This window comes from Kryptolebias marmoratus, linkage group LG6 (assembly GCF_001649575.2).
Source record: "Kryptolebias marmoratus isolate JLee-2015 linkage group LG6, ASM164957v2, whole genome shotgun sequence".
Classification (NCBI taxonomy): Eukaryota; Metazoa; Chordata; class Actinopteri; order Cyprinodontiformes; family Rivulidae; genus Kryptolebias; species Kryptolebias marmoratus.
Window position 1 is genome coordinate 4,259,533 of NC_051435.1, and position 13,054 is coordinate 4,272,586.

Genomic DNA, 13,054 nt, shown 5'->3' on the forward strand with positions numbered 1-13,054 from the left:
GCTGATGTGTTTTGGATCATCGTCCTGGTGCAGAAACCAAGTGAGCTTGAGCTGGTGGCTGGCGATTCTCCTTCAGGAGAGCAGAATTCATGGTTTTATGACAATCACACTACCACCACCGTGTTTGACTGTAATGGGGCGCACACCTTCCAAATAGTTCCACTTTGGTCTCATCAGTCTGCAGAATTTGGTCCCAAAAGTCTTACAGGTCATCTGGATGTTTTCAGTGAATGTGAGACGAGCCTTTGTGTTTGTTTCTGGGTCTGCAGTGGTTTGGGCCCTCAAACTCTCCCATGGAGGCCATTTTTGCTTTCTCATCGTTAATTCATGAACATTTTTAGGTTTTTTTGAAAGTTGTTCTGCATTCTTTTAGGACCTCCTGGATGAGTCGTCCATGCACTCTTGGAGTAAGGTTCACCACTGTTTGTTTTCTCCGTTTGTGGATCACGGCTGTATTTAAGAGATTTCTTGATTCTACAGGCCAGCAGTAATCAGGCCTGGCTGTGAATAACCACGTTTTAGAAAGCTGTCAGTTTTGGAAGCCACACCCAGGCCTGATTACTTTATCACATAGAGTCAGGGCCAAAACTTCATTTTGTATCACTCAGGTAACTTTGTCCTGTTTTAAAACTTGTTTGATGATTTGAAACATGTAAGTGTGACAAAAAATGTGATCTTGTATTGGGTTAAAACACAAAGAAAATCATTCAAAACTGAATCCAAATGAAAACCTTTATTATCCACAAAGTAAACCCTACCTATTCCCACCACTTACTTGACAAACATTACAGTGATGGAAGTTTAAAATATTCAACTGAAGCTGAAAATTTGGTTTCTAATGAAGACATTCTCACCATAAAGAGGTTACAGTAAAGTCTAGATTACCACATGAGTTACTTATCACACTTTTATTGCAAAGGTTCAGAGATCACACTAAGACATCTAACTCAGTGTTAGCAGTTTAGATGCTTCTCAAATGTAATTTGAGATTGGAATGCAAAACAAAAAGAAAAATCATTTACAGTTGCAGTAAACAATGTACCTGTTGATTTCACTGGCTTGTTTTTAACAGAACGGCAGTTTTACTTTTGCTTTCAAATAAAAAAAAAACGATCACATGATTTACTGGAACAAAGCAGACATGCCAGGAGTTGTACTCACCAATGATCAGAACCTTTACTGAGTGCATAGGCACCTTTTTATTTTCTGTGGTTAGTGATTTCTGTTTAAATGATTTAACTGTAAGGTGTTCTCTGAGACATTTTCAAGGCACTAAATGAACAAACTGAACTGTTTTACTGGAATGTAATCAGGTACTCAGGATAGGCCTGGATGTCATGGAAGACCACAAACATGCTGGGGTTGGACGCATTGTCCACAACACTGTCGTACAGATAAACAGAGTTGGTCCCCTTGGATGGTGGTGCGATCAAGTGTTGTTGCCCAAGGGTGAAGTCCCCCGTCAGCACTCGGCAGAGGTACATGAACTTCTCTTTATTTTGATTGGGCTTGGAGTAGGTGTCCTGGGCAGAGTAACTGGCCTTCACAGCAAAGTATGACCCATTTCCATAACACGCAGCTGAAAATGGAAAAACACAAGGTCAGCAGGTTGATCTTTGACACAACAGAAGTTTCATGAAGCTGTTAAGAACAGTAGAAATATAATGATGTAAAAATGTTCCCTTTGAGAAATCAAGAACTCTAATTAGGACTTCATCCCTCAAAATGGGACTGGCTATTGTCTCAGCAAGTTCATAATTAGCAATTATGTCATGGGCAAACTAAAATATTTGGGGTCATTAGACCAAACTTTAAACATGACAGGAATGAGACTTTGGACACAGACACTAAAAAAGTGTCAAGATTATCAGACAACTGTTTTTTTCTTGAACTGGAGAACCACCAGATGTCTCACCGTTCTTTCCTGCGTAACTCCTATTGAAGCCCTGTTCGTTGATAATGGGTATGGTGGATTCACAGGTGCCGTGGAAGAGGCGTCTCTCATTGTTCTGGTGGCCATTTCTCGTCTCCAGTTCTGACTTTTTGATCTCAAGACCCTTCCACAGTCCAGGATTCTGGATCCTCTTAATCTAAAATCAGGGACATGGATTTACAGTATGTGTATTCTACATCGGGTTTATCACTTTTACATTCTCATTTTATTCTGTCAAGTGCACTAGAAATAACATAACACATTTCAGATGACTCCTCTGGAAGCACATGTTTAAGGGCAGTTGCAACAAGGTGATACTACATCAATATTAGTGAACATGTTACCTTGGTAACGGGTCGATTACATGTGGCCTGGAACAGCTTAAGAACTTCAGCGTACTCTTCTGTCCCAGATTGGATTTCAACACACAGACAAGTGGTGCCGGGTGGCATAGCATCCCAATCCTCAGGAATATCAGTATCTGGAAGATAAATAAATAATTGTTGTTTGTTGAGACATTGTTTTTCGGGAGAGAAAACGTTAATAATGTGCGACAAAAATAAAATTTTTTTTTTTTTTTGTTTGCTTGTTTTTGTGTGAATTACCTTTAAATTTGTCAATTCGTTTTATCTGCAGGCTGTTTCCCTTGCTGTCAGTGGCAGGTCCTTTTGGCATCGTCACAGTGTAGACTTGGCCCTTGATTGTAACACTTACATTTGGTAGTTCCTTCTCCAATGCCTGCTCAAGCAAGTAGTTAGTCATTACATCAAAACTCTGAAACTGAAGCCCTTGTGACTGGTACTGCCAATCTGCCACTGCGCTCGCCAATTCCCATTTCTTTTTCATCTCCTGTCCACTTCTCACCTTCCTCAGCATATTATCTATCTCACCGTGAGCTTTGAGCACATCCTTACTGAGACCTTCAATGATGACTGAGACTTGGCTGTTCTTGTTCTCAGTACTAATGCTCACAGACATGTTCTTCTGGATGTCAATGATATGCTGCAAGTCTGCAGCAGAGAAGTTTAGGATGTCATTGTCGGTAATGTGGGCGATGGTTATGTCATCAGAAATTAAGTTGCTTATCCTCTTTTTAGCTGCATTGACATTAGCCTGTGAGGCACCACAGATGTGGAAATCCGCAGATTTTGGTTTGACTGTCTCAATGATGACATCCTCCTTTTTCTTGGGCTCTTCTGGATGTTCAGAAACAAAAAATGCTGTAAAAGAAACACAACCCAACATTAGAATTTCACATTTATAAACTGACGATGTTCCTAACAGAAAACAACAACAAAAAAAAAATCAAAGTTTTCTTTTCTATATTTACCCTTGATCTTCTGGAATGCTTTGCCAATGATTCCCGCTGTATCCTTTGGATCTGGGGCTTCCCTTTGCTGCATACTGGTTTGGAAATCACTCAGCATATGCTGCTGGAAAATTACTATTCGGATTAAAGTCAAGGCACTGGAAGCATTTTGGCTCATCACATCAATCACTCCATCTAACATGGAGTCTGCCACCTGTTTTGCCTGGACGTTGCCTTGACCTAGAAAGGTACAACATGAAGAAAAGACTCAATTCAGTTCACCTTTTTACATTATATTATACCAATTCACAACAAGAGTCATTTCAAGACTATACAGACAAGGTTCATTAAAACAAATTATTATACATGCACTGACTGGTTATAAATATAACAAGTAGTCAGTGAATGTGTTACTTCAAGTTGAGACCATGTTTTAATAAAGAGATTCATATTTCATATATAAGTTCTCTTATTGGCTTCCTGTTTAATGGCATTTGTGAGGGAGTCTTCAAAATGTCTCTAAAAGTTCTCAATTTGCTTGTGTGAGTCGCAGAGGCTGAAAGTCTTGAAGCTTGAGTTTTGAACATGATCAAAAAGTTCATGCAACAAAATTTCTCTCAAAATAGTGGCAACATTGTTGCATCTCAAACCCATCCCTTCTCAGTTTTCTCAAACTGGTCTCAAACCCTTCTCAACTTAGTTTCTGTAAGATCTAGAGCGTTAGATTGTATTTTGACACATGCATGGGACCTCTACTTTGACAGAGCTCCCATGCAACAAAAATAAATAAATAAAGTGCATAGCAGTTTTGCAGTTTTATAAGCTGTGCACATGAAAATAGGTTGTTTTTCAAAAATTGGCTGTGCAAAATGCAACCACAGGGCTTCCTAGTCACTTGGTGAGACTGCAACTCAAAATTTGCCTATTTTCTTGTAATTTTGAGTCTCCAACAGTTGCAGCCCTGTGAGCAACTACCCTTACTTCAACACAGCACTTAGCTCTTAAAACAGTGGTTTACTTATGGCTCTGAGAATAGGGAAAAAACAGAATGGGAAGCAGAGCTTCTAGATATTAGACACTCACTAAGTGTTGTGGAACTAGCTCTCAGTTTTGGTTTGGGCGGCTGATACCTCGTTTCCTTTTAAGACGAGTGTTGCTTTTTGATAGAGAAGAATCTTGGGTTTCCACATACCACAGAACACAGAACAAGGCTTCTGCGAATGCCCAACAACACACTGGGGTTTTCCACCCAACCGTCAAAGCCTTACAATCCTACTTCACAGTGGTTCCAAAAATATAACACGGCAGTGCATGTGACATGGGGGCTCATTGCTTCAATTCTTAATGTAATGCTAGGAAGGTTTGAAGACTGGAGTTATTTTAAGATGACAAAATCCACTTGGTTACACTTGGACAAGCCAATATTAGCTCGTTAATACCATTCAAAACACAATTCAATCACTAAAAGTGCAATAAGCTGCAGTTTAAAACTTACAAAACCAGAAATAAGCCAAGTTTAGCCAACAACTTGTGTTTTAATAAGTGTGCTAGACCTGTTCGTAACACTCACCTGTGCCAATGGCAGGAAAGGAAATGGAGGTGTGGGAGTTTTTCACACACAACTGAAGTGCTTCCTTTACACTTGTGTTGATTTTTACTGGGTCAGTCTGTCCGACCAGGTGGAGGATCTTCTTAGACTTCAGGTTACCTGGCTGTGTCATTATCATGCCTGAATTGGGCTGGGAACCTGTGTGTATGAATAGCGAATCTGATTTTGTGAGTTTGTTTATTCCAGTCTTCTTTCTGAATTATCTTAGGCAATCACTACAGAACTGGATTAACTATCAACTCAGTAGACTGTAAATGTTACAAAGCAAGAATATTGTTATACTAATGTTGGCATCAATTTTGATTAAGGTGTCAAAGTTCTTTTCTTACCCAGGAATTGGCATTCTTCCCTAACAGCCAGACCAGCTGCATCCAGAATGGCCTTAGAAACTCCTGGGGAGGAAAACAGAAAATTACTTTTAATTGAAATTATTGAGTTATGATAATGTGGACGAATACTTTTTATTAATCTTATCATTTATAGATATAAAGCAATTCTAGCAGATGTTGCTGTTGAGCAGCTCGATATGTACAAGAAGATCCACAGCAGATACTTCTATTTCTTATCTACAGTGTGTTAGAAGCAGACAGGAGTGAGCTTTACTAAGTGTGGATCCTGAACATGTTCACTTTGGACATTAGAAATATTCCAGCACTCAATATGTTTTACCTGACTGAAGAGAAAAGTCCTCATTTGAAGAGTTGACAATGACATCAGTGGTCTCCTTGGTTATATCTCCAGATACTACTTGCACCGTCACGTTTCCCATTTTAGTTTCATGCATTCCTGGACTGGAGGTGACTTTAGAGAAGGCACCTACCCGCAGACATAAACAGGACATATGTCATATGTAACTGTAATTAATGTTGAAAAATCAACTGTAAATAAAATATTATGTGAATTGAAACTTTAGTTTTACTTGCATTAAGTATAAAAGGCCCTTTTGGTCTAGAAAACATTTTTCCCTTAATGTCTGTAACTGAAATGCATCATTCCTGCACATGAATCTTTCATATTTAACTGAAACTGAGAAAAAAAAGTGGACAAAATTCATTGTAGCCTACCTGCTGTACTCTGTGAGGAGCTTGTAGACGTCAAACTACCTGAGGCATTGGGAAACCTCTTTATAAATTCATCACTGAACGCCTGGAGATAGAATTTGATATATATATTTTAAGAATAAACATAAACAGCATCAATACAACAGTGTAAATATGTTAAAGATTGCTGTGTTTACCTGAATAGTTTGTGCATCTTTGGGATAAAGAACGATCGCGACCTTCTTTAGGTGCTTGGGTGGTGTCTGGCTGCTAAAGTCTAGGATTTTATCCAGCATCAAGGACACAACGAGGTCTTTTGGAAAACTCAAGTTTCCAGTACCAATAGCCGGGAATGATATGGAGGCCAAATTAGTTTTCTCTGCCATGTCCAAGCACTCCTTAAAGATCCCGCTTAAGGTCTAGAAGACACAACATGAACAATGTGATCTAAGTGCAGTTTTACTGAGGATTAAATCTGAAGTACACTTTTGGTGGTGTACTTTCAAGAAATCAGTAAATACACAATGTATAACCTACTTTTTCCGCTGTGCCTTGGCCCTTATCCCAGCTAGGGGCAACTACATGGAATACTTTCTTGCTCTTCAGCTTGCAGCCGTCAGTAACAATGACCTCACCATGCGTTCCTTTAGGGTTTTGGTCAGTAACCAGTTGCTGGAGCTTGGGTCCAGCCGCAGCCAAGATGGCATTTGAAACTGCCCCTCTATTCAACGCAAGATCATCAAACACTGTGTTCACTATCACCTCTGTCTGAAAATGAGAAAAATCACTGTTATAAGTAATGTTTTCACAACATATTCTTCATGCAACAAACAAGTCAAAAATCAGTGGTTTTTGTGTGAGTTAGGAAAGATATCTCAATCCTCAGAAATCTATTAGGGTTTTGAGGACATTTTTAACAAAGCATAGTAATGACACAATCAAAAATTACCTTGGCAGCTTCAATCTGTCCTTTTTTAAGAATGATTTCCAGGCCCTCTTTAGTTTGCACACGACACAAGCTTTGGCTAAGTACAGGTAACTTCACTTGTGGAGGTTTAATAAGTTTGGGAAGAGAAGCTGGTTGAGGAGGATGAACACCCTGATTTCCAAACTCCTGCTTGATGGCATCTTCCATAACCTTAACAACAGTGTCCTTGTTGTCCACCAGATGGATCTTCTTCAGTGTGTTGTCATCGGCTTTCTCATCGCAGTATTCCTTCACTGCTCTGACGATGGTAAACACACACAGATTGAGGGGAAAGCCAAGGCCTCTGCTGATGGCAGGAAGAGCCACAGAAAGGCAGCCTTGTCTTTCAGCAAGTTCTAAGCTTTCTTTAACAGTTCTTTTTAATTGTGCCTCGGCCTTCATGGATTTAGCCTTTTCGAATTTTGGCCCCACAGCATGAATGATGTTTTTGCAGCAAAGCTGTCCCCCAGCACCAGTTATGACACAATTTCCAGGTTTCAGCTTTCCTTTTGTGGTAATTATTTTGTTGCATTCACTCTGTAGCTGTGGGCCAGCAGCTTTTAAAAGTGCTCCTGCAAGACCTCCATTGTGGTTCAAGTCTTCATTAGAAGGATTGATAACGGCATCCACAGGGTAAGTGCACATATCTGCCTTAAAAACAGCTATTTCCACTCCATCAGCAGTCTGAATTTGGTAAACAGATTTTTGCACGTGTACAAAGTCATCCTGTTCTTCAACCAGCTGGACCAAGCAACCAGTTTCATTCTTGATTAAGGGAACATACATGGTTTCTTTCTTTATAAACAACTTATTTGCTCCAGGTTTTGAAACTTTAAATGGTTCAAAGAACACAGAGTAGACTATATCTTCCACAATGTTCTTGTACTGTTTTACAGCAGCTCTGGGACCACTGAGGATGATGGCTTCCTTTACATATGACACGTCCACGTTGCTTTCCAACTGCTTCAACAATGATGGCAACGTGGTCTGACTTTGAAGGTATTCAATGATGAGATCTGCCTCAACAGCAATATTTTCTTCATCATGAGAATTCTGTGTTAAAAAGTCCTCTAGTTCATTGCTAACTTTAGTGACACTATCCTTGTGACCGGACACCACAACCTTTTGTGGTGTGGTGTAGATCCGACTTTTTTTGCCTGACTCACTGTTGGCACTTTCCAACTGACTGACCAGGTGCTGCCACTCTGGCATCTTCAGGACTTTATTGTCTTCAACATCAATGTGTTGAGAAATCAGCAGCTGCTTCAGATGGTCTTGAGCATCCAGTATTTCCCTGTCAGAAACAGCAATGAGCTGTATACTATGTGCACTGATCTCCAACGCTGCATTTATGGCATAAGCTGTGAGAAGAGCATCTGTAAGGTCCTCTTGTTGCTCATCTTTCATCGTGTCAAACAAATATGTATCTACTTCTAAATTCTGCCGCTTTAATGTGAACATTGCATCATTTATCACTTTGCTTGCATCAATAATCTCATCCACAAAGCCAGTTACTTTCACGACACTATTCAGTTTGTCATAGGACACTTTGAGCTCTGGGCACACTTGTTTAAGTTTGTCCTTTAGACCATCTTGGGAAAGAATGTGGAAAAGTGGCGGTGACACTTTGATATCTTGGGTTTTGCTTAATTTCTCCCTCCGCACAATTTGTTGTGCCTTGTTAAGGACTTCTGTAAGAGGTTTCTCTAATCTGTTGACATCAGTCACAAGGCCAGCCACAGATAAGACACCACTGGCTTTATCAGGTACTACAACCACATCTTCATTCTGAAGTGTCTGTTTGATTTTCTCCTCAGACTCTTTCCATACCTCTGACTCTAGGGAGAGCTTGAAGGCTTTAAATTTTGACATAGCTTGTGCGAAGGCTGACTTCACAGTGTTTGCCCACTCTTTAATGATGGTTTTGGCATCCTTTTCCTTTAGTATTGAAGGTGTAGGGCTCAGGCGCACAGTTGACTGATCAAGGGTTATGTTGCAGAAATGTTTAGCCAAGTCACAACGAACTGTCTCTGCTGCAGCTTTGTTGTTTTTTAGATATGTAAGAACTGCACCATCAATGGGTTCAGAGATGGCAGCAGGAAGTTTTGGTGAGGGCTTATCTTTGCCATAAAGGGCTACTCCCAAAGACTTATAAAATGGATAGACTTTGAATTCTTCCTTTTTTATTTTATGTTTTTTATTGAGGACTGTCCTAGCATCTGTAGAGGAAAAAAATAAACTGTCACACTCAACAGTCCTATGATGGTGTAATTACTTTTGTGTGATTGGATTAAATACTGCAAAATACAGTGCAAATGAAATACCTTGAGGGTTCTTAAATGTGATGATAGCAGACTGTTCAGCTTCATTAATCCTGACATCTTCCACATCCCCTCCTTCATTCTCAAAGTGGAGCTCAACTACGTCTACATTGCAGTTTGGAATGCCTTCAGCCACGACTTGCTCCGTGACTTCAAGAGGACGAACTGACAGTTTCATCCTCGTGAACATCCTGTTTTTAGGACACTTTGCTATAAAGTCAGAGTTATCTGTGAAACAGTAGAAGAGGAAGACATGTTGGTGAAAACCTAACCTGGTTTGTTCTCAAAAGGAAAAAGAAAAACATTGAGATTTTTGAAACTGTATACTGAGTGGGTACCTTTTCCATTCTGGAAAGTCACAACGCCACATGAGCCCTCGGGAATGACTTCCAAAGTGAAAAGGGAGGCAGTTGTAGAAGTAAGATCCTTTATAACATTCTCCACTAGCATCTCCAAGAATTCCTGGTTTACAGAATCGGGAATGTTTTCTAAAACAGCCGAGGTGGAGCACAGCTCCTCGTCTGTTGCATCGTCTGCTGCATCATCTCTGCCTTTTGCCTCTGCCTGAGCTTCTTTCACAGGTGTACATTTATCAGCAGCTGGAGGTTTGCTGGTCTCTGAAACATCCGCTGTTCAGGAGATGTGAAAGATGTATTACTGAAGTCTCCCAGAATAAAATTTAGCATTGTAAGAAGTTAGCTCTAAATCTTTTACTAAGTAAAGCCACTTAAAACAGTTCAAGATGTTTCTCTGTTGAAGTTTCCTGAAACTATTACGCCACTAGCTGGATATTCTGGATATAAATTACAACTTAGAGTTTTGAGGAGTGGCTTTAACATTTTTTACATCAACGTGACGATGAAACAGTCTGACATCACTGAGCTGCGGTAATTTCATTTCTTGTAATCGATTATATCATTTACTCTTAAACCAAATCCACCAAAGTTGAAACAAACAACAAGTTGTGACAACGGAAGGAGGAAGCTTTTGTGTAAAGAAACTAAAATGAAACTAAATCTGTGCAAAGAACTTTGGCACAACTTGGCTTCTCTGGCAGCAACACATTTTTAAAAAGGCAGGACAGGGGTAATAAAAGGCTGTAAAAATAAGTTGTATAAAGAAAGAAACAGCTAGAGGAGGATTTTGCAACTAAAAAGATTAATTGGCAACAGGTCAGTAAGAGAACTGGGTACAAAAAGAGTTTTTAGAGGCTGAATCTGTAAGAAGTAAAGATGAGCAGAGGTTCACCAGTCTGAAAAACTGTCTAAAAGTAGTGGAAGAATTTCAAAACAATAATGATATTCCATCATTTTAAGAATCTGGAGAAATCTTTGAGCTCAAAAGGATAAAACTGTAATCTCACTGCATTAAAACCAGGTTCTGGTTGTGTTCTGCTCAGGAACCCTTCCATAGATCATTGTCTGTAAACACAGCTCACCGTGCCGTCCACAAATGCTGCTTAAAGCTCTATCAGGCAAAGAAGAAGCTTCTCTGAAGTCTTCTATGGACCAAAGCTCATTTCAAATGGACTGAGGCAAAGAGGAGAACTGTTCTGAGGTCAGATGGATCCAAACCATCCAGCCTGTTATCAAAGCCTGCCTCTCTGATGGTATGGGGGTGCATTAGTGCCTCTGGCAAAAAGTATCTAAAGGTTTTAAAACATCTGCTCCCATCCAGAACTGTTAAACAGCTAGAATCCTCTACAGACAGAATGGGACACCATTCCCTCTAAAACCTCCAGCAGCTGCTCTCCTCAGGTCCAGATGTTTACAGACTGATGGTAGAAGAAGAGGAGATGCTTCAAAGTTGGAAACATCTGGAGCAAATTTTTGAGATGTGTTGTTGCCATCAAATTTAAAATTCTTTTTTTTTCTATAAATGGTACAATTCATTAGTTTAAAAATTTTATATGTTTAAAATGCTTCATTTTGGATAAAATATGGGTTTATGAGCTTCACAAATCCTTGTATTCTATTTATTTTTTACATTTTAGACAATGTTCCAACTTTATTAGAAATAGCATTATCTGCCAAAAATAATGATAGAAGAGTAAATATCAGGTAAATAATTAGATTTTTTATGTATTTGTTGTGTTAGATATAAAACATAGTTTATTTGTGACAAACAATCTATCAATGTGAGCGTGTTTCCGTTTTACTTACATTTCTTGCTGCCTCCATCAGATGAATCCTCCTGTAGAAAATAAAGGTAAAAACAATCTGTATTACTCATGTTTTAATGTCCCGTTCAGATACTTTCACTTTCACCTCCAGAGTGAATTTCCCTTCATAAATGGAGTATTCTGATATTCATTCGGGTGTTCGGGGTCATGCACTCGCTCTCAGCACGCCCCCAGCACGCCCCCAGCTTACAGCTCTATTAAAGGTGATACCAAAGACTTACCTGGGCAGCAGCCCAGAATGTGATTATCTGTTTTAATGGATGAATGTTTTCCAATTGGTGCAAGCCCAATTCACTGGAAAGAGTTTTACTTTGTTGATTAACTTCTTTATGGTTTCTGCTTATCTCAATCAGACTGTTTACAGTTTTTAAGTCGGTACAGTTTCAGAGTTTTACTAAATGACTTCCTTCTGTAATTCTGAGCCAACATGCTTTCTGAATATATATTTCTTTGTTGAAGACTGAAGCAGTGTTGCTGTTTTATGCAATTAGTTTGTACTTTTACTTTCACCTTTAGGTGATGTGAACTTTACGAAACAACCTGATGTTTTTCATTAAATCAGGTAGCAGGTGCAGGTTGTTTTTTTAAACCAAAACCATGTAGTTGCATTTTATTTTGCTCTGTGTGATCTGAATAAATTAAGATGATGCAGCACTGCTTATTTTGTTGGTTGATATTCTATATATTGACCTTTTTTCTCTCAATGTTAATGACACTAAAATGACCGAGCAGAGCCTCTAACATAGGCAGAGTTTAGATGTTACCTTAAAGTTAAGAGTAGCTCTGATCTGATTCTTTAGAAACCTTAAAAGGTAATAATCAACACTGCATTTTGTATAAATTATAAAAAAACAAGTTCAACAGGGCCCCAAATAGCTGTAGGCCACCTCCTTAATCCTGCCCTGGTTGTAAAATAAATGAGGAAATAAGAGGAGCAGAAATACCAGCCAGCACGTGATTGTTTCCAGTAAAGACAGGAGCAGACTCTAAACCAAACCCAAACAGATAAACAACAAGAAAATAAGCACGAATCTTTAACAGAAGATACTGAAATAAAGGAAGGATAAAGATAAATAAAATACACACAAAGAAAAACAAGAGAACAGCAGCTGTGGGAGAGTTTCATCCCCTCCGGAAACAAACAGTCTGTTCACGCAGACAGGTGGTTTGTTTGTTTGTTTGTTTGTTTGTTTGGCTGACTCTGAATGTTTCTGTGTTTACCTGAGTTGTTTCCTGCTCAGAGGGGAGGCGGACTGTCATCTTCAGCAGGCCTGTCTCCAGGTTGATCTGATGCGAGTCTTTGCGCAGGACACGTCTCTGGTCTGTGAGGGGGGGACAACAACAACAACAACCCAGAATTAAAAACAACAACAACAACACCAGGCTGAAGCCACAGTGAGTCCTGCAGCAGTGACAGGCTCAGGGCTCAGGGCTCAGGGTGGAAACAAACCTTCCTCGGAGCGGAAGCGCAGCAGCGCGGTGCTGCTGCCGGTCTCATAGTCCACCTCGCAGTCTCCGCCGAGGGACTTCTTGCTCTGAAAATACTTCACCAACTTGTTTTTCAGCCTCGGAGTGCTGCTTTCCTCCAGCTCCACCAGCAGAGGAAACTCGTAGCCGTCCGCCATGCCGGCTGTCCGCTCCGAAATGCCTGCAAACACTTTCGCTTTTGTTTCCTAAGAAATGAAAGGAGCGG

The 13,054-nt window shown here is 39.8% G+C and overlaps 1 protein-coding gene across 1 annotated transcript; it reads right to left on the reverse strand.

The window, feature by feature from the left end:
• Nucleotides 1-718: 718 nt before the first annotated feature.
• On the reverse strand, nt 719-13,023 carry parp14rs1 (poly(ADP-ribose) polymerase family member 14-related sequence 1). Its single transcript, XM_017420656.3, has 17 exons — nt 12,812-13,023; nt 12,583-12,683; nt 11,342-11,372; nt 9,518-9,808; nt 9,183-9,407; nt 6,841-9,077; nt 6,429-6,659; nt 6,089-6,310; nt 5,916-5,997; nt 5,521-5,667; nt 5,181-5,243; nt 4,813-4,989; nt 3,264-3,482; nt 2,539-3,153; nt 2,278-2,414; nt 1,916-2,090; nt 719-1,579 (listed from the first exon to the last, which is right to left on the reverse strand). Exons 1-17 carry the CDS (start codon nt 12,984-12,986, stop codon nt 1,296-1,298), a joined length of 5,412 nt encoding a protein of 1,803 aa, XP_017276145.1. The 5' UTR covers nt 12,987-13,023; the 3' UTR covers nt 719-1,295.
• Nucleotides 13,024-13,054: the final 31 nt, after the last annotated feature.

What these genes read in the sequence shown, in the direction of transcription:
- parp14rs1 (XM_017420656.3), bottom strand. Translation starts at nt 12,986, where the DNA reads ATGGCGGACGGCTACGAGTTTCCTCTGCTGGTGGAGCTGGAGGAAAGC. An exon ending in GCCAAGGCACAGCGGAAAAA is followed by an intron (nt 6,311 to 6,428) that starts GTAGGTTATACA and finishes TGTGTCTTCTAG; the next exon opens with ACCTTAAGCGGGATCTTTAA. An exon ending in GTAATCGACCCGTTACCAAG is followed by an intron (nt 2,091 to 2,277) that starts GTAACATGTTCA and finishes CCCTGATTTTAG; the next exon opens with ATTAAGAGGATCCAGAATCC.